Genomic DNA, 22,250 nt, shown 5'->3' with positions numbered 1-22,250 from the left:
TCATGCAGTAAACCACCAGGCAAGTATGGAAGCTTCTGAGTCATATGTGTATACTCATCTACATGACACTGCTTATCTACTTGAGCTACTGTGTACCCTTCATTTTTTTTTATTTCTCTCCTTCCTGTCCTATATGTCTAGTTGGACATTCGAGTCTTTACAGAATTGGGTACACTGGTAGTTCTTGTTGGCCAGCTGTAAAATTGAATTAATGTGATTAAGCTAATACCACAGTGCAAGTCTGTGGCAGAAGCAGGGATAAAATGTGGGGTTTTGTAGTGACGTTTGGCTTCCTCAACCATAACATTATTCTTTCTCTTCTTGCAACACTGCCACATTTATTATCTTCCAAGTTCTACAATTAATGAAGTACAGGTCACACAGTACCACTCTAAGTCACAACACTATCTTTATCCAACCTGGGAGCAGTTCCATCCTTGCACTAATAAGAAATATGTCCTCAGAGAAGAATGAGTCTGTGATTCTTTTAATTAAAAACTGTATCTTAGTACAGCTTACCATAAAGAAGTATAATTTTTAAGGAAGCAGTGAAGTTTCTAATTACCGATTGCAAAAGTTGAATGGTTGTGTGAGGGAAAGAGTCACTCCATATCTTGCTCTTTATCTTATATCCTTCCTTAAACATTTCTCACTAGGGTGGATGCAACCCTAATCTAAAGGGGGAGAGAGTGGGGTGAAATGAGGGGCTGTGCAAATGATTAGCTATGTGATGTGATTAAGGCTCTATTAAATCTTAGCTCTCCATTTGACTATAAATCTATGGCTATTTTTTTGTCATTTTTGGACATGAGACACAAGGCTTATTCAATCTGTGATCTGACCCGGTATGGTTGTTCTTATAGCCTTATAAATGTATGAGGACAGAAGCAAGGAACTGTTAAGGTGCAAGATTATAGGACTGTCACTGAATAACCAATAACTTGGGATTTTCATTTTCAGTTTATCTTTCAGACTCAGTTCAGCCTAAATCCTTGGTCCAGTGTATGGTACTAAATGGCTTCAAATGAAAACCCTAGTTGTAGGAATACGTCATCTCTCTTCTCCCAAAAGAATGTAATTTGTCCAAGGCATCCTCGATCTCATCATCTCTGGGAGCTGGCCTTTTTGGCTTTGATTTGCACTGGACAGCTGCCACAAGTAAAGATATAAAAATACTAAGTTCTTAATATTAAATTTCCAGGTTAAGTCTCCCCTATCCTGACAATGCAAACAAGGTGAAGACACCTACCAATTTGCCATTCAGTCTGGTACGAAAAAAGTGTACCCTGTTCTCCAACCAAATGGCCACATAATCACTATGTCCAGGAGGCCCCACATTTTTGGAAGACACTGATAGACTGTCAGTCAGCTCTCAGCTCTCTCCAGTTAACCAAGGGAAGTGCTTTGGCCCTACTTTTTCTGGGCCTGCGTTCTCTTCCCTTTTCTTTTTTTCTGGACTTTCTTTCTTTCCTCTGTTTCTGGAGTACAGAAAAACAGTCTAACGACTTCCACAGCTCCTTCAGAAATTCCACAGATTAGGTCTCCAGCTCTCTCCTAAATAAGAGTTGATATCTTCTTTGTTTCTTGTTGGAGCTAATCACTGGTTGACACTAACTGCTAATCAACATTATTTGTGATCCCTCTCTTTTTTCCTATAGGTTCTTCCAAAATTGGATATGCCTCAGCCCTGCCTCTTTTCATATGCAACCCTGCATTCTCTTTATTGTACATTGTGAAATTCATCTGCATATGTAAGGCTTACACAAAGTACCATTCATCCTAATTTAGGATGTAAGATGATATGAAAATCTATAAAAGTTTTCTACATAGCAGTGAATTTTTATAAGATCATTTTGAAAACCATTTATAAGTGTTAAATCTGTCTGATTGTTATGTTTTAATAGTTTTTCCCTTTTGCTTTAATTTAAATCATAGGAAGCACTAACTTTAATTGAGCAAGTTGAAGCTGAACAAAGTGCATTGTATCACAGTCTCAAAGAAGCTATGAGCAGCAAGAAAAAAAGCAGGACTCCTCCTCCTCCTTTATTACTTTCTAGATCACATTGCTCCATGACATTTAAACCAGCCCCGTTCTCTTCAGATATTCAGGTAATGTTTTTCATGATGACTGCTTAAGAAATAACTAAACAATACACAAGAGAGCAAAAGTTGTTTCAACAGTGCTGTATCATCACAGTTTTCTGTGTTGCTCTTGAGAAGATTATGTTATTCTGACAATTAAGCATGCTTTTTTTCCCCCCCCGTGAGTCAGTTGTGACTGTTTTGATCTTCACATTTGCATGAAACTTTCTTCATCTCATGCATCATGTTCCTTGGTGCTTCTGTCATATAACACTTATTTATTCTACTTGTCAAAAGCTCATTCTCTTGCTTAGGGGCTGACATACTGCTAGTTGCCCTCTGAAGAGATGCAAGGCTGTTGCATCATGTGATGCAAGAAAGTACCACACTGAAGTCTCTGTTAATGAAGTGCTGAAGTGCCATAGTTCAGGTGGAAAATCTACCTTCTGTTGAACATGTAGAATCACAGAACTACTCAGATGATAAGGGATTTTAGGAGAGGTCTCTAGTCCGACCTTCTGCTCAAAGTAGGGTTGGCTGTGAGATTAGACCAGATTGCTCAGGGCTTTATCCAGTCAGTTCTGAAAACCTCCAAGGAGGGAGACTAAACAGCTTCTCTGGACAACCTGTTCCAACAGGGCAACCTGTTCATGGGGAAAACTTTTTTCCTTATGTACAGTTGGAATCTCTCTTGCTTCAATTTAGGTCTATTATTTTTCATCCTCCTACCATGCACTACTGTGAAAAGCCTGGCTACATCTTCTTCATCACTTGCTTGCAGGCACTCAAGGGCTCCTGGTAGGTTCCCTGAAGCTACCTCTTCTCCAGGAAGAATAAGCCCAGCTCTCTCAGCCTCTTCTCACAGGACTAGTGCTCCAGCTCCCGACCATCTTGGTGGTCCTCTGCTGTAATGACTCTAGTTGTTCAACATTTCTTGTGAGAATGATGGGGGGCAGGAGGGAAACTGGCCATGGTATCTAGATGTAGTCTAATGAGTGCTGAGCACATTTCTCAGTCTCCTAACTGTGCTTCTGTTAATACAGTTCAAGATGCTTTTAGGCTGCTTTGCTGCCATGGCACACCGCTGGCTCATGTTCAGCTTGCTGTCTAACATGACCCCCAGATCCTTTTAGTGCTGCGCCCCACCCCATCAGTCCCCCACCTATATCCTTGCAAGGGATTCTTCCTTCGCAAGTGCAAGACTTTGCATTTGCCCTTGTTAAATTTCATGAGGTTCCTGTTGGCCCATTCCTCTGGGCTCTCTAGGTCCTTCTGAATAGCAATCCTGCCCTCAATGATACCAGCTGTTTTCCTCAATTTGGCATCATCTGCAAACCTGGTGAGCGTGTGCTCACTTTTTTCCTCAGGTCATTGCTAAAGATATTAAGCAGGACAGGTCCCAGGATAGTCCCCTGCAGTGCTCCACTTGTTACCACCCTCCAGGTAGGGTACGAACCATTAACAACTGCTCTCTGTGTCTGACCTTCCAACCATTGTTTTACCCATTTATCTGTTCACACCCCCATACTGTATCATCCTAACTTGGATATAAGAATACCGGGAGACAGTGTTGAAAAAGTGCCTTGCTAAGGTCAAGGTAAATGACATCTGCTCCTCTCCCCTCCTCTGCAAATCAAGTGATTTTGTCACAGAGGTCAATCATGGTGGTCAGCCATGATTTGCCCTTGGTAAATCCATGCTGACTGTTCCAAATCACCTTATTCTCCTTCATATGTCCAAAAAGGGTTCAAACAGGCTGAAGTATGAAAAATTCACTAGCTGCAGTTTTCTTGAGAGAAATTTTCATAGTGATTTTGCAAGCTTCTTCAAAATAACGATGTGTATAAAACCAGTAGAAATTCAAATCTTATTAATAGTGGTAAGAATGTTTCTGTGAACAGTTGTTTTATAACTTGCAGTATTATTGCAGTTTGATTAGTGAATTTCAAAGAAATTAATTAGGGAAAAGTTCTTCCTTTTTATCCCTAATGAACATAAAATTAAAAAAAAATTAATTCTTTAAAGTCTGGTAGTCATCTGTTTTAGTAAGTGTTAATACTGCATTTTGTTCGAGACAGGAGAGTGCATGTAAGATATCGGGCCACTAGATGGCGCAACGTGATTAGTAGTCTTATCATTTGAGCCTAGCTATTCCAGAATTTTTTTTCTAAAGATACGTATAGCTGTTGAGCGGACATGAAAGGTATTTTTTATGAAGAACTTACTAACTGGAAATGGATACGAGGATTTAGTTAGACATATATAATTCTTGTACTAGAAGTCAAAGGATCTCTAAAATTTCCTGATCTTAAAGTTGCTCATTTGCTGAAAGTAATCTCCTCTGTTTCAATATCTCCTCCTGAAAAGCAGTCAGGATTCATTGCAAGACAAATCATGTGTATTACAAGAAAAATGAACATTTTAGCTGTACAGAATTTTTGTATGTTGAAAAATGACCTCATCTGCCAAACCTCAGGTCTGTTTAAATGTCTACTGAATAGACTTTGTACAGTTTTTAGTAGAAGAAGTTTAATGCAAGAGAACTTCATCAGATGCATAACTTACTGATATCCATCTGCCCTGTTGTGCAGAGATGGAATCAAAATTAGTTTCCATGTTTGATCTCACTGGACAGGACTGAGCACTGATCCAGGAATGCATGCTCACATTCTTCCTTGGTTAAAGGAAGAAAAGTGTAGATGTATTGAAAAGTGTAGATGATACGCCCAATGAGATTATCAGCAGCTCAATGGCATTAAAAAAACATTGATTTCAATAGGAACTAAGGACATGGCTTGTTTAGAAAATATTACTGCATTACTTCATATCTGCATTTCTGTTGCCTGCTTTTAAGGATCTGTCCTCAAGTAGTTTGCTGAATCAGAACCTGATGTCAACTTTAGAAAAATACCATTGCAAGGATCAAATAACAGATCTAGATGGCTTTAAATCTACAGGATGACCTATAGAGTTTATGCTTTGGGAAAGGTTTGAGGTATAGGGTAGATCAAGGTAGGAGATAGGATAATGGAGAGTCATCTGCTTTTATTGCCATTGTAGTATATCTAGTTCTCCAGCTAAATCAATTAATTAATGTTTCTAGTGCAGTTAGAGTATACATTTTTATAACTAAAGTTTTTTTTCAGAGACTGTTTTCACAAAGTTAGTACATTCTACATTAGGCAAAAGTTGGAAATACTATTATGTATGCACTCATTTTGTTCTCATTTTCTTCAAAGGTTTCGTGGTACAGTATTTTGGGCTCTGTAGCAGGAGGAAGTAATATGAAAGTAAGGTTAAATAACAATAAACTTCCAAATGCAGGAGAAGAGGTAAGACAGAGGTAAAACTCCTTTAGGTCATTCTCTCTTCCTTGAAAAAAACCCAACATTCTAAATGTATACGTCTGACATCTTTTTTTAATCAGGTAACTGGCCAAGCCTTTGACAAACCTTTTGATCTTTATTTTAAGCAATTGAAATTTTGCTAGGCTGAAGGCATATCAAAACCCCAAAAAAGTTCTAGGAACCTTTTTTGAGTAATGAATTAAATGATTAAAAAGCTTCATGTTAGACAAGTCTCTGTCCCTTCTGTTATAACTCTGTTTTTTGAGCGACATCTAAGAAATACAAAAGGAAAAGAAAGTATATGATGTATTTACAGTATGCCCCAGACACTACTCTTTCCAGGGATTCAAAAAAAGAGAAATTCTAAACAGATGTAAAATTTAATATTTTTCTTAATTGTGTAAGTTCTATCAGCTATTTCTTCTTAACAAGACCTTACCTTACTTAATTCTGGCAACATGATGATATAACTCCTTCAATAACCTTCATGTTCAGCCATGATTGACTTCTAGGTTCATGCTCTTTCCCTTTCATGCTGTGAACATGTGGTATGACAAATCATCCCACACATCTTTGATTACTTATGACTGATCATGTGACTGTGTCAGTACTCTTTTATATTATTTCTTCATTACAATTTGATGCTTTATTTTCTGAATTTGTTTTGGGTTCTTTGTTTTGTGTTAGTGTAGTTTTTTTCCTTTGGATCACACTCTGATGTCTCTGCACAGACTGAGAGAGTTCTGTTTTTCACTCACTTATGCATGCTATTGCATTCTCCACCTGAATGACGACCGTGATCCATCCAAATACTCTACATTTTGGGTTTTAAGAAAGGGGCAAAAAAGCTTCAGCAGATCCTGTTCAGCAAATTTTACTGTAGTCTCAGACCTGAGTGATCATTTTTATATCTGGAAATTTTCTTCATGAAGAGTTCTGTTCTTTGCAGGGCAGGTCTCTGTTTTGCATTGTGTCAGAAGAATGAGCTCAACCTCTTTTGCCCAATGTTTCAAGCTTTCCTGGTTTTGCGAGCAAGCTCTGTACTAACTCTGTACTAACACTGATAGATTTGTCTTTGGTGATGGAGAGGAAATCCTTCCCTTTGCACCTGTTCCCCCATCTCCTCCCCAAAAAGGAAGGTGTATAAAAAGAGAAGGTGTGTGTAGCTACTGGCAATAGAGGCTTTGATGTTATTCTTGCTATTCTTATTATCAAATCCAGAGAATCAAGCTTCCTGCGATGTCCAGTGAGCTAGTTTCAGTATACTATCCCGCCCCAGGTGAATTAGGTGTTTCATTGGAGACTTTCACCCCACTGCTGTCTGTTCTTTCTGTGAACTTGCTGCAATCCATCCAAGCCGCTGACTGTCTTAGCTCTGGCAGGCACTAGAGATGCACAGACCTGAGGTTAACCATATGCCTTAGCAATGGTTGCTTTAGGCTATGCTTTTGCAAAATGCTGATCTGCAGACAAAGTCACTATCTGCCTGCTCCATGGAAAAGGTTTAGAATTCTTGGTGGTGGAATAATCTGTCAACTTATCAACATGAACAAAGCTTGCTCTAAAGGGATACTACAGACTGTCTTTTACACTAATTTCTGGTCTGCTGGTTCAGGATTCAGCCTCAGCATTTGAAGGGATTTCTGTTGTTCAGAGGTCTCCTTATGAAGGCCAGACAGTATTTGAATAAGAGCACCGTGTTGATGCTACATTACGATGATCTTGTTTCTCATCTTGTGCTTCAGTCACTGCATCAGTTGTTTCAAGACCCTAAAACTTTCCTTTGTGTAAGTTGTCCTGGTTATGGAGGGGAAGGTGGAAAAGCCTGTTAGGAGTGAGCCGTGATGTTAAAGTGCAGATGGACAATTACTTGAAGGAAAAATGAAGAGAAGATCTTGAAAATACGTTGTTTGTTTCACAAACTCCAAAGTTCTGTTAATGGTGCTGAGAGGACCTGAGACATTCTCTGCCCATATCTAATACATGCATGTGGCATGTATGGAGGAGAGCCATATGCTCTTTCTCTGGAAGCACAGCTCAGGGCTAGAATGTTTCCAGCTCAATGACTGCAAGCATGCGCACTCACGGTGTGAATGTGCAAATGGACAAAAATGTCTTAGAGAAACTCCAGGTCCTGGTACTTAACTGTTCTCTTAGGTTATGTGCTCTGTATACTCAACTGCATTCCAGAGAAAACTGATACTTTTTTCCCCTGTCATTTCATTGTTTTCTCATTGTCTTCAAGAACCTAATATTACATGGAAACATGACATGTCTGTTAATCTAGGTTGTACTTTGATTGCATCCAAGATCATTAAATAATTTATTTAACAATAGAAGTTTAGAATTTGAGATTTGTTTTGATATGTACAGTGGGTGTAACTAGAAAATATTTTTATTGATAGATACCAGCTGATGGGAAAAGCCTTTTGGAAATACAAGGCTTAGATCCCAATGAGAAATACATATTTGCAGTTGCAGCATATTCTTCTGATGGAAAACTTATTGGTGATGCCATTGGGGAAACGACTAAGCCAATCCTTGCTTATCCACCTCTTTCTGCTACTACTGTTCGAGCCTATCTAACTCAGGTAGGGTTAGAGTCTTTGATAATAAACACATACTTTAATTTGGTTGTAATTACTTTTTTTACTTGTAGCTCTAAAACTTCTTCTGGTAAAAACTCAAGACTTTCTTGCCAAAAGCTTGATAAGCACAAATCACAATTTTAACATAACAAATCGTATATTTGAGTAACTCAATTCTTAATTCAAAATTATTGGAAATTCCAGTTTAAGGGGAAAGATGTCTCTCAGCTAGTTTTCTTATCCCTGTTCCTGTTTTTCAGTCTGCATTTAACTTCTTTCTTCTTTTTTATCATTTATTTTTTTCATTTTTGTGATGGAGACCAAGTGCTAGAAATCATCTTATTAGTCATTACAGTATGGGATGAAAAACGTGATTGAACTTACCAGGTATCAAATCCAACCATTTTCATATTGAGATTATTTTTGTAGTGTCTTGTGGAAGACCACAAAGGCTCTGTCAGACCTTTATCATAATTTTCTATATTCTTAATAAAGAAAATTTAAATCAGATTGTGGCATGGAGAAAAGTAAAATTGTCTAGCCCTATAGATCAGATCATGGGGAACAGTTAGAAGATTTCCTAAAATCTTCCAGAGTAAGAGGTATCCGCATGAATTTATGCCTACTTGTGCAGCTCCGTTTACATCCCATTATCCAGAGCAGCAGGGCATTCTGCAGTATTAGCAAAAGTAAAATGAACCTAGATGAAATAATATGCTTTCAAAAACTGCAGCACAATACCTGTAAAGTATTCCACAAAGGGCTGTTAGATCCTTGGCTAACAGTCAAGAAACTCTTTTGCCTTCTCTGATGCTACTACATGTGTATAATTCAAATATGTCAGAATATTCTTACAGAAATTGTATATTTACATGTTGGGGGCAGTTTTAAAACCTTTATTTATACTATAATCATATTTGGCTTGGTTATTTGATGAACATGGAAACTTGCTAAATTTTTTTTTTGTTGTGGGTTTTTTTTGTAGGTAGCCTATCAGACTGGCAACTATACCTTAGCCAGAGAAGCATTTTCACCAGTGTGGGATTATTTTGTTTCAAATTCTTCTCCACTGCCTGCCAATGCAGCTGTTATTTCTGCAAGTAGTAATCTGACTATATCTGAAAACAGGTAACTGGCGAAAACAAAATAATAGTTAATTATAGATGTGCACATTTTATTTTAAAGAGTACCAGGTTGTGAAATTTTGTTCAGACTTGTGATATGAAAAACATTCTAAAAAAAAAGGTGTGAAATGTGTTATAAAAATGTAGTGGTTTATAATTAGCAGAGGATTTTTGTTATTTATGGAACTGCTAGCATTTATACACCTAATTCTTTATAATGATTGTTTTCTTATGATAATTGGGAGACATTTATAAAGTGGCTATTAATTCTGTGTGATGCATTTTCATATGCAAAATATGTAATATGCACTGGGTTCTTGACTTTCCAATTAAGGGAGCAGTAGTGTTCAGAAATTGTGAAAATTTTGTCAAGAACACCACCCAAAATGGGTAAATGCTTGCTAATTTTGTTTTGGGGTGGCTATATAAATCTGCCAATGATCTTTGAATATACTAAAGTGCTTTAGAGGAGATATTTAAAATTAATTCATTTATAAATAAATTTCAAATGTTCAACCAGAATATTATAGTTTTTTCATGATGACAAAACCCAGCTAGAAATTTTGTGGTTACATTCACTGAAATTCAGTAGATCCAAATGCAAAAATAAATCAAAACTTAATTAATTCCCAGACAAAAGAAAGAGAATTGTATGAAATAATAGACATGAAATACTATAATAAAAAAATAGTTTTAAATGTTAGTCAACTGCTTATAATTTGATAATGAATTAACATCCAATATAACTGAACACCAATCATCATCTTCACTTGTGTGGAATTCTTTTTAGACTAGTTCTTTCATTAGGAAAGTTTTGGCAAACTTGTGGAGGGGGTATGAAAAAGTTTTGCAGCATCTCCATTTCAGTTTGACAGACTGGCTTAGTGTTGAAACCATAATGACAAGAAGCAACCTTATTGCATGTGTGTTAATAGTTCTTGAATGTTTCAAGAATTAAAGAAGAAATAAAGAAATAAAGATCTTTGTTTCAAGAAATAGATATTAGGGGGATTTCCTAGAAGTTTTGTCAGAATACTTCCATTTCTACTTCACAGACAGAATAACCGGTAATCAGCTATTCTGAGACATATAATGTAGCTAGCATTTTCTCTATGTTGTTTTGATATACTTGCATCAGAGCCCACGGTTTTCTCACGGTAATGCCGTTTGGATGCAAGCAGATAGTGTAGCCTTGTGTGTGCTTTGAATTCTGTTACAGGAGAAAGTAATGTGTCTAAGCGTACTTCTTGTTATTTGGGGCTCAGCCAGACCACTGGCTTGTATCCTGTCTGTCCTTCGAGTGCCACCACGTGTCTGATACTAGGCATACAAATTGACCGAGGGTCTTGATGTTACATGCCATAAGAGCATTTGGGATTTACAGGCAGCATGTGGACTGCATTGATGCAGGCAGATCCTAGACATCCTATTTCATGACTATGTGGATGTTTTAAATGTATTCCTGGCCTAGGCAACAAAGCAGGAATGCAAGTCTGGTCATTGTACTTTTTTTTGCACTTGTTTTTCATTAATCTTTTTTCCTAATCAGTTCTTTTTTTTTTAAACACACACACAGCTCTAGAGATAACATTTGAATGAAGCTACTTTCAGATAAATCAAGTGAAGACAGAAAATTTTAAATAGCTGTGCAAAGCAGTTTCAGGGATTTTGCTTTTCTGACGGTTATGTCCAAGCCTTTTTTTTTTTTACAATTAATATGGAAGATTCTCAAAGCTGCAGTACCAGACCTGAAATAAGGCAGTTTCAGTTTTACTGATCGGTAGCTAAGAAATTAGATGGACTAGCTTGAAAGTACATAGGACTTAAAGAGACAGTAGAGGGAGCTGGAAGGAAAGGAAACCTCTTGTTTCCAGCCGGAAGCCCTGTTGATATCTTGGTAATGTCAAGTATGTGAATGTGTCTATTTGATCTTCTTTCTTGAGTTTCAGTCTCTTTTAGGAAATACAGTCGAGGAGAAAGAGGAATTTATTTCTTATACTTCAAAATCATAGGATTTTTCCTGTAACAAAAATATTAAAAAAAAAATAACAAGGACAAATGACTCCCTACCCCCAGGGAAGAAAAAAAAAAAAGCCCAGCAAAAAAGCAGGCAGAAGAAAAGAGATTCTTTTGAGACTTGTAATACAAGACATCAGTGATGAAAAGGAGTCTGTTACTAATACTTAGTAATGGACTTCACAACTGCATGTGTCATTGTCAGAATACAGAAAAATAATGTGTAAAAGGAGACAGTTAAAATAAATAAGTTGTAGCATCCCAAGTTTTCAAAGAAAGTTCAAAGTAAATTTCACTGGATTAGATGAAAAAACTAAGGAAAAGCTGTCTTAGGATAATAGAAGGTGGACAACATTTTGAAAAGGAGTCTTATCCCTTTTATTTTTTATCTTAGAAATTTTAAGCAATTTTTTCAGTTTTATGTATAACTCTTATTTCCTGAAGTAGCTACAGTAATCCTTTTTGTCCATAATTTTGAAATTAAAGACTGCATTTTAATATAACGCAGTTTCAGGCATGCGATATCTGAATCATCATTAACATGCTTTTACTGTTCTTTTGCTCTTTTATTTTGTAGGTTACGTTTTGAAGCTGTATCTCACACTTCCCCTATTACCTTGCACCTCTTTCTGAGGAATATATTTGCTGTCTGTGACATTAATATCATGGAACGAGCACTCTTCTGTGATTCCATCTGTTCCAATGAGATACTTTATAAGGAACAAGTATGTGTGGCTTAAAATAATATACTGGATTTGATTTTACTTATTGATCAGCTTTATTTCATCATTGCAAGATAAATGTTGCAATGTACTAATCCTATTTACAGAATACTTCATTTGTCTGGTCTTCCTTTCTGAAGTATTTTAGGAGCTGTTGGTTATTTTGTATCCTGGTGGAAAGATGGTTTCCGAATCAGTTATTGCCTAATCCAAAGCTCACTGATTCCAACTGAGGAAGGATTTTCCTTAACTTCAGTGGTGGTAGACTATAATTTAAGAAAGAAGTATAAGCATTGTTATTTTTGTCCTACTAAGATGCACCTTGGATTTTGAATTTTAAACATTTCTGCTATTTAATACATATATTTTCATTAATATTGAACTTCTAACAGGGTTTCATGGTTTTAATATGCTAAGCTTCTTTTATTTCAGATTTCTTATAGTATAATAGCATGTTAATGACACTAAAAACTTTCTTTTTTATTTGGATAGTCAAGCTTTGCCTCCTATATTATTACATTCCTATTCCACTCTTTCTTTGCTGAAGTATTTGTCTTGTAAAAATGTGGGCAGTTGATTACTTAGTGACTTTACTGGATCTCCTCACACATGCAAGGACTGCAGCAGGTAACTGGAAGGGAAAGGAAGGAATTGTTATCCTCCCCTTACCTACTCTGAGAGGTTAGCATGTGAAATTTCCACTCCATACAAGTTGAGGTTGTTAACCAGGCTCTGTCAATTATATGGTAAATTCAGAGGGCACAATTAGGTCAAGAACAATCATTTCCTTTAGAATCATGAATAATGTTGCATTTGTTTATATACTTCTAACAGGTGTCAATGTAAATTAATTTTTAAACTTTTATCTTACTTGCTGCTTACACGCTTTTTAAACTGCAATAACATCTGTCTTCTTTCACTCTCAAATGATTTAAAACAACAGAATTCATATTTGAATCAAAATGTATTTTTCTTTTACAGGTTGCTAGATTAGCAGAATGTGAAAGAATGACTGTGGCAATTGAACTTAGCAATTGGTTGAATGATGCAAGTTACACCCTGCAGTCTGTTGTACAATGTTATGGTCTCCTGGCTCCAATTATTTATCACAAGATTTCTTTAGTGCCAGTAGTTCAGGTGAGAGCATTTTAAGACAAAGCAGCTGGCATCCAAGTCCTGCAGTTATAGTGATTCAAATTAAAACTTATAATGGAGTGTACAGTGGCGAGCTAAATAGCTAGGCTTCAAGTTCTTAGTAGCTGCTGAAAGAAAAGCCTTTTATGGTTTTACGTGTTCCCGATGCATATATGTTCAGTGTAAGCTGCACAGATTCTACTCTCAGATATGCTAAAGTAACTGCAGAATACTGATTTTTTCTTCAGGATGATTTGTTGGTATTTTTAAACTATAGTAGAATCTACAGTGTAACTTCTACTTGAATGCTATTGCAGATGGCAATTTTGAGGAAAGAAAAGCAGCATTTGCCTATGGCTTTTTGGGGAATGTGTGCTTCCTATAGAGTTTTCTTTTCTTCTTAAAAAAAGAAGGCTATTCAATGTTTTAATAATGCAGTCTTCAGTTTTCAGGCACGTGCTTCTTTCCAGAAGCAAGCACCTTCTCTTTGAAAACAGAGTACCTGAATCCTTTCCTGCCATTTCTGAAGCAGCAGATGTGTTTTTTAGATTCAGCAAGGATACAGTAGAAACATGCAACTTTTTCCCCGTAATTAGATAGTTTTGTCAGGGAACAGCTATAAGAGCGTGTTCGCTCTATGAGGAAGGATGAGGTGACTGCAGTGCAGGCAAGGCACAGACTAGCAGCATCTGAACATGGCAGACAGAGCAGGGTGTTGTTAAAAGGATCCACTGAGAGTCCAGAGAAGGTGAGGTTATTGGGCTGGCCCAGGGTCCATCCAGGAGAAAAAGTCAGGAGCTGCAGGAGTTGGAGCCAGAGACTGGAGACAAGGCTACAACACAGGTCCAAGGTCCATCCGGGAGACAGAACTGAAGACCAGCACACCAATACCATAGCTCAAGCAGGGACTGAAGGCTTGTGTCTGAGCTTAATTCGGACTCCTGGGCCCCTGGGCAGAAGGTGTGAGAGGAGGCCCCAAGCGAGGCTGCTCAGGGAATGACTGTTGGGGCACACAGGGCCCTGGGAAGTTTTTAGGAGTGCTTAGGAAAAAAAAAAAAAAATCTATTTACATACAGGGATAGCCTGTTGCTTAAGAAGTCATTGGCTGTGATGACCTACTAAAGGCACAGCTAGCCACTGGAAATGGCTCCTGTTTCAGATTTCCTAATTAAAGGGAAAAATAATTTAGTCATATGTTCTTTTCATGTCTGATAGGCAAAAATGGGGGAGAAAAGTCTTATTTTTAGAGCATTCTTTCATTTAAAATTCTGACCAGCTCGAAATATTTTTAAGCAGTCCTCTACTAGGAGTATGTAATCTCACTGAATTAAGCATTCTTTGATTTCATGTTAATTAAATCAGCAAAAATATCCATCATGTATCTGTAATTTAATATCTGTGATTTTATGTGAACGTGTTATTTATTCCAAAGGGCTGTAGATGAAATCTTGACACCGTTAAATTAAATGGAAATTTTATTATTGGCTTTTGTAGAGCTAGCATTTCATCCTATCTGTTAGAGTTCAAAGTATTTTTAAAGTTCACCATCAAATACAATAGGCTGTACAGAGGTACAAGCTTGTAAGTGTGTTGCAGACTCCAAGCTTTGTTTTAACCCTTGTATTTACAGATCCTCATTAAGTGCTTGGCTGTCCTTCAAGAAATTCCAAGTGCTACTTTGCAGAGGAGGCAGGCAGGATGTTATGAGAGTATTCAGCATATGATAGCTTGTACTTCATTTTATACAGCAAAGGTATGGTGTGTATTATTGTGCTTACAGCTTAGTTTAAGATACAGCTTTTGTCATTTAGAGAAAAAAAAAGACTTAGTAAGCTGGCCTTCAGAGTGATATCTTAGAGAACCGGCACTCTTCAATAGTAAAGGTATAGAAATATTTATTAGTATCTTTGTATCAGTGCATTTTATATAATAACAACATTTTGACTTTTTAGTAGAATAACCTATTAGTCCATGACATGAAATCTGTATTTTATATCATTGTGTGTATTTTTACATTTAAGGTAGTACTATTTTCAATAAGGCCTATATGTAATATATAAATTTAAAAGTTTATTTACTGCAAATAGGCCATATTTGTAGTTTTAATCAGATTAGCGTATCTGGCTTGTTTGCAAATTAGCAAAAAGCAACTTTATACTATTTAGTCCCACATGCTGGCAGGAACATAAACACCTTGACTTTTAACCATAGTACATGTCTGTAGATCACATTTATGATTCAGATACTCAATCTATTTAGTGAGATAAGGAGAAACGTGGTACTGGTAGGATTTTTTTCCTCAGGTATAGTGACATGCTAGAGTTAAAGTACCCACCATGATAAATGTATGATGCTGAAAAAGTCAGCTTTCCTCTAGCTTTGAGTACACCTCAGCTAAGAGCTCATACTGAACCTGAGCTGTGGCTGATGCTTTGAGGGATTCCCCTATGTTGGTGATCCCTCACCCCGGTCTTTGTAGGAGCTGGAACTCTGTGCTCACCTCACAAAACCAGATCAGTATCAAATATCCTTAAAAGTGGACTGCAAGAAGACCCAGTTCTCATTCTTTCTATAAAGATGAGTATTTTAAGCCTTAGTGTTGTCATTTTCTTTGTATTAATCAATTATTTCATGGCTGTGAGGGCAGTGTCAGGGCACGGCGAGGGCTGGGGAGCCAGGAGCCGAGGGCAATGCCACGGCCAGCAGGGCAGCACCCGGCACTCAGGTTCAACCAGGAGTCCAGATCATCGGGTGAGTTTGTGGTGATGAGGCAGGTCTGAGCTGAAGCTGGGAAGTCAATCTGCAGGTCAGGATCTGGTCTGGTGAGGGTAGCTACGGTAAGACACCACCCAGCAGGCGGGTCCATCATGATGGGAGCAGTCTGAGGTCAAGGTGAGGAGTCAGTCCATGGGTCAGGTGTCCAGACCAGTGGATCCATTGCCAGGCCCAGGCATGGCTTGGAGCATGCTGGAGACCAGCATTCCTGCCACATAGGAGCTGGCAGGGACTGTAGGCTTAGGCCTGAGCTGAAAGGGAGCTCCTGGCCCCATGGCGGGAGGGCCCAGGTGGAGGCTATCAAGGCCAATAAAGCCTATTAGGAACCTTGAAACCTTGCTAGAATGTTTGTTTGTTGTTGGATTCCCCAGCTAAATGACTGTCTGCTTGTACTGCTGATTTTTTTTTTCCTTATAGATAGCATTTCAACAGAATAGCATACAGAATAGCAAACAGAATGAGTGAATTGCAAATGCTTCTGATTAATCCATAGTATATGGTTTTCTGTTGAGTTACAGTCTGGCCATGTACTGTATTTATCCTAAAGTAATCTATACACTTATTTTGTATCCCAAAGACAAACATCCTAACATGAAGTTACCTTGCATATAGTAGAAGCACTTTGGCCTTTAGAGCTCTGTCTAAAGAAGATAAAGCCATCTAAAAACATTCCCTACACTGTTCATTTATAAATTTCATAATTTTAAAAATAAATTTCAGCACTCCTTTCACTAATACAGTTGGGATTTTCAAATGTGCACTTGATACCAGAGAGGTAAATGAGGATCATTTAGTTACCCTTTATATTCTTTGATAGCAGTACTCCCTGAGAACAGGGAGAATGTCAATCATAGCACCAGATACTTCTGGTTAAATCTTTCTATTCTCTGAGGGATAGGTTAAGCAGAAGTAGAACACATAGATAACGTATCTGCAATTCCAATTATTTTACAGGTCTATAGTCCTGTTTTTTTTATGAAAGGAAACTTAAGTATTGAGTAATTAATATCTGTTTATAATATTCATGCATTTTGACAATTATAAGTAGACAATAATGAAAGATTACGTCTTATGCAAAACAAAAATATATAACAGATGATTCTTTAATAGGTACTACGTTCATGGAAAGAATATGAACTAGCAGTAATTATTGTTAACTACGGGAAAAAATTGTTGGATTCCTCACCAACAACCTCACCCTGCCTGTCAGGAGCTATGAAAACTGAAGAAACACACACTAACAAAGAAGTTAAAGTAATTGCTCTGATTTTTACTTTTTCTTTTGTCTAAATACTGTATTCTGTTATTTTGAAGACTACATTTATTAGCTTTTTGTTTTACAAGTGATTGTATGGAATAAGAGTTTCCTTGTAGAATAAGAGTTCCCAAAGTACAGCGGAGAGGCTTCTATTTAATTGTAGCCATCTTTGTTAAGACCAGTTGCAGATTGCAGTGGGTACAGGGTCTCATCTTGTTGAACTGGAGAGGGTTTAGCAATATTACAGTTCAGAGCCATGAAGATCCTGCAGATATTTATACAAGCATCCCTAACTGATCTTCACATATAGTTTCCAGGAATGCTTTATTAGACAGAAAGAATAATTAAAGAATTGTATAAGTAAAGAAGAGCAAAAATATCCTAAATAATGTAGAAACTTAGCCTCTCATTTTGTGTAGCAGCTGCTTGAAACTGAGTCATAATAAGAGAGTAACTTAGTAATTGTGTAGACTGAAAAATATTTCTCAATGGAGGAAGAACTTTCAACCTCGAAGACCTTAATACTTAAATTACAAAGAGATGTAGCAGGTTGTAAGAATTTCCTGCAACTTAGAATCAGAGTCAAGTGTTGATTCTCCATACCTTTCTGTCTGTTTTTTCTTTAAATAATCTTAGAGGAGATTTTACTGGAGAGGAGATTTGAAAAAGAGGTAAGAAAGTAGGAATAATGAGAGAGGAAGAAAGGAAGCAGTGTGAGCATGAAACTGAGATCTATTAAAGAGAGGGACAAAAAGCCATTCAGCTTTCAGGGAAGGGTTTCTGTAAGAAAATTTGTAGGACACTGACAGGATCCAGGACAAAATTTTCTCCATTTTTTATTGCTGAGTTTGTGTTAGCTGCTCTCAGGTTCATACCGAAAAAGAGAAAGGAATCTAAGATCATAGGAACAATATAATATCTTGAGTCAAGTAGGGCTGACTGAAAATTACATTTTCACTGAAGTGAAAAAAAAAGAACTTTCTTTCCAGAGGAAGATTTTGATTTCTGTAGGCAGTAAATAATCTACAAAAGATTATTTTTTCTGGAAAACAACATATTTTGTCAAACAATCTGTCCAAATATGTTGTTGTAGTAGCATGTGGGTCTTCCCTAAAAATTTATTTGGTGGCAGAGCAACTCCACTCACTCCCTTGGAGATCAATCAAGAATGAATCGTGGCCAGGTTTTTGAAGCCGCACTAAAAAATTTATGAACATCGGTTTTATTTCACTTGAAAAGAAAAATAAGACAAGATTGATGAAATTATCAGATATAGAATTAGAAGACTTGGGATCTAACCTAAACTCCACTATTGACCTGCTGGTTTTAGTTAGGTAAAAGCTAAGTTTTCATAACTAAGTATTGGATATTTCAGACCACTTCTGCAAAGACATCCCATTTAGCTGCAGTGGAAAAAGCAACAGAAAATCTAAGTGCTCTTGAATTAAATCTCCTCCGACTGACAAAACCAGGTGGGTGTACTATTAAAACACTTCTTACCTTTTTCTATGCAATTTTCTATGGTTTATTTGTAAAAATTATTTCTCTAAGAAGTGCTTTTATGTCATATATCTTCCATGATAAATCAACCAAAATCATAATTTCAGTGATCTTATTTATACCTGGTAGTGATATGTATAATGACTTTTATTCATCTTTTTCATCATTTGCACCAAAACACTCATTCTTTCTTATAAAGGAATGGTCATTTTTGTTCTATTCTGCAAATATGTATGTTCTCCCACTCTGTGTAAATTGGGTTCCATGTTATGTAGGCTTGCTTTATCTTCCTAAATCAGAAAATGCAGTGGCAAAGACCATTGTCCATTTATAGCATGCCTTACTATCCTACCAGTGCTAGTAGTAATAACCACTGCAAGAAATTTTAGTGGAGAAAAGGCTTCCTGAAGAAAGTTAACAGAAATTGTCCTTTTTGTGAAGGAATTGCATGTATACTAGCATTTAGCTACCTTGTAGCTCAGGAATGAATGTATCAACTTTAAAATATCTTAAGAGTCTGGATTAAGCACAAGAATTTTCAGGCTAATAGTTCTGCCTAAGTTAGATGAATTAATAAGTAGGACTTATAAAGGAAATTTGATTAGAACTTAAAACACAGAGCCACAACTGATTTTTTTTCCATTATATTTACATGGCATCTTATACTTCTTGGAGCCTGGATAGAATCATAGAATAATTTAGGTTGGAAGGCATTTCTGGAAGGCTTTTATTCCAACCACCTGCTCAAAACAGGTATAATTAGATCAGGTTGCTCTGGGACTTGTCCAGTCAAGTTTTGAATCTCTCTGAAGAAAGAGATTTTGCAACCTTTATGGGCAACCTGTTCCAATAGTTAACTACCCTTATGGTTAAAAAGGTTTTCTTGATATCTATTTCGAATTTTCTTATTTCCATCTTGTGTCTATTGCCTCTTGTGCTATCAGTGAGGACAGTCTGTCTCCACATTCTGTATTTGTCCTATTACGTAGGTGTAGACTCCTCTTAGCCTTCTCTTCTTAAGACTGAATAAACCCAGTTCTCTCAGTCTCTTCTTGCTTTGTCATGCACTCTAGCTCCCTATCATCTCGGTGGCCCTTCACTGGACTTACTCCAGTATGTCAGTGTCTTGTATTACAGTGTCCAAAACCAAACACAGTAATCTAGATGTGGTCTCACAAGTGCTGAATAGAGGGGAAAATTTAACCCTTCCCTTGACCTGCTGGCTGTGCTGTTTCTAATATAGCCCAGTATGCAACTGGTCTTTGCTTCAAGGGCACACTGCTGACTCATGTTCTAGTTATCATCCATCATCTCTGTATATGCATTTGTCTTAGAAAAGAAAGCATTTCTGTAATAAATTGGATAAAAAGAGTGACACAAAAATTCCATTCATCTGTGCGCTGATCCTTCATTTTTTGCTGCTGACATTGAGGCCTGCATTCTGGCAGAACAAGTTACAGAATGAATGAATTCTGTAAGTTAATTGAAAATTACATTGATTACTTAATAAAACGATGTTCCATTCTTAATAGAAAGTTAAATTAATGGGTTGATCAGTTAGAGAAGAACACATTTTCAGTAATTGGCAAATACTTGATGGCTGAAGTCTGCTCTGTTGCTGAAATAGCATAGTCGTCAATAAGTTTCAGGATACAAACCGAAGAGGAGTCTTTTGCTAAGGCCATGCAAAACAAATAACAAAGCTTACAGCTGTCCTTACAAATAGGTATAAGTGGTTTAGGACAATGTGCACACCTGTAGGGCATGCTGTTAAAAATATTTTGGAAACAACCTTGTCATAGGAAATCCTTAAAAGCGGATCAACACTTAGCATTCCATTGGTGATAGTCTACGAGAAAAATGAAAAAGAGCTGAATCTGCCTCTTTCATCAGAAACTGAGAAAAACAAAATATTTCATACACAGTACAATTTAAATTCTGAAATTTCAAATGTTTTCCCATTTAAAAATTTTTGGGAGGTATTATTCTTTGTGAAAGTGCTCATTTGAAGCAATATATTTTTGAACTTTTCAAATAGGAGAGAGTACTAATAAAGGGTGTGAATTGTCCTAAAAATAAATAAAAAAAAAATCTGCTTGTCCTGCTGGCTGTCCTATTTAATTGGACATTATTTGCATTCGACAGACTTCAACTGAGTGCTGCCACTGGAGGGTGTAGCTATTGATCCACTATCACAACTGGTTGTTCCAGAGTGCATTTTTAACCTTGCTTTTTTCAGGGACTAGCTGCATTGATCTTTTTCAACCACAGAACTTGCCTAAGCACAAAATTTGTAGGTCATGTTTCTTTATTAAGGCAAAATAGCAACTAGCACATGTAACATTGTTCTGGTGCTCATCAGCTGGTAATGCAGTTGTGTTTAACTCTCAGAAGCTTGAATCCAAGTTATTGTTCTATATATTATATATACTATTTATATCTATATATTGTATATATTATTTACACCTATATCTCATATATTATTTATGGAATAGAAATACATTTGAATACATATATTTATATAAATATTTAGGTGAAGAAAAGTAAAATTCCTTTACCTACTTATGCTATCCATATACCGAGCATGTATGTAGCATCATGTGTTCAGTTCATGCTGTATAGTGTTAAATACATTTTTGAACTTGTCCTTACTGCACATCCTCCTCCACAGATGATTTGTATGGACCTTTGTTAGACCTCTGATGAACTCCAGACATCCTGCTCATTAGTCTAGTAGCTGGAAGTTCATCAGTCACATCCATAAGCTCTTCATTATTTAAGTGGCACAGCTACTTATGTTAGAAGAAAAGAGCAAGCTTTTGAATTTCTCTCTGGATGACAGTGAGAGATTTAAAAGCAAAATCTGTGCTAAAGAAGGATTTTTCTAGTCTTCAGTTATGATTCCAGGTAGAGTTTCTATTGTACACTATCACTGCTTCTCATAATGGATTTGATTTGGTTATTGATGTAGCTTGTGGATCAGAGCTTACAGGACAGGAAGATCCTTTGTTCCTCTACCCTGTAATTTCATGCTGGACATCAAACAGTGCGTATCGAGAAGGTAGGATAATTGGTGTTTATTTTAATTGTAAAGGCTTCTGTACTTCAGAAAGTTGCCAGTAAAGCTATCTATTTCTTGCTTGGAATAAGCTCTTGGAAACTTTCTCTTCATTTTGTTCTCAAATATACAAAATCAAGTAAAACATAGCTTAAAAAAAGTTCTTCATATAGTCACATTTAGAAGTGTATGAAATACTTTCAACAAATTCTTTTAGATGTTGATGTTAAGTATATAAAATATTAACATTTTAAATAATTTGAATAATGTTTATTTTCTAATAAACTTAAAAATGAGCTCATTTTTTTAAAGTTGTGTCACATTTTCAAAGATTCTGTTTGTGTGGAATGTTCTTTTTAAATTAAGATACCCCATTTCTACATTAAATTATGTTACTGAAAGAGGAATTCACAAAAGTCTGAGTACACTTGCGTTTTTGAAATAGGATTTAAGATTCTGGTATGTGGCCTTTGCCACTGCCTTATTTTTTTTAATACTGGTGTTCAAAATAACAATGGAGCCTAGCCTGTAAAATTGGTATAGCTTTCAGATAGGATAAATGCTTATTTATTTCTTGATGGCAAAAAATTATGAAGACAGCCAAACAGTAAAAGCAGTTTGCAAACAATTCAAAAGCTGCCTAAAA

General features: G+C 36.6%; 1 protein-coding gene across 1 annotated transcript in view; it reads left to right on the top strand.

Moving 5' to 3' along the window:
• The window catches only part of CFAP54 (cilia and flagella associated protein 54), a 117,000-nt gene that overhangs the window by 35,777 nt on the left and 58,973 nt on the right, over positions 1 to 22,250 (top strand). The window contains 10 exon segments of the mRNA XM_050909989.1: positions 1,936 to 2,109; positions 5,322 to 5,414; positions 7,835 to 8,020; positions 9,003 to 9,145; positions 11,735 to 11,882; positions 12,861 to 13,016; positions 14,644 to 14,766; positions 16,899 to 17,042; positions 18,422 to 18,518; positions 21,518 to 21,607. Coding sequence (XP_050765946.1) covers positions 1,936 to 2,109; positions 5,322 to 5,414; positions 7,835 to 8,020; positions 9,003 to 9,145; positions 11,735 to 11,882; positions 12,861 to 13,016; positions 14,644 to 14,766; positions 16,899 to 17,042; positions 18,422 to 18,518; positions 21,518 to 21,607 — 1,354 coding nt within the window.

This window comes from Gymnogyps californianus, chromosome 1 (genome assembly GCF_018139145.2).
Source record: "Gymnogyps californianus isolate 813 chromosome 1, ASM1813914v2, whole genome shotgun sequence".
In the NCBI taxonomy this organism is placed as follows: Eukaryota; Metazoa; Chordata; class Aves; order Accipitriformes; family Cathartidae; genus Gymnogyps; species Gymnogyps californianus.
The sequence above is the reverse complement of the archived record's forward strand: the minus strand, read 5'-3'. Positions and strand labels throughout refer to the sequence as shown.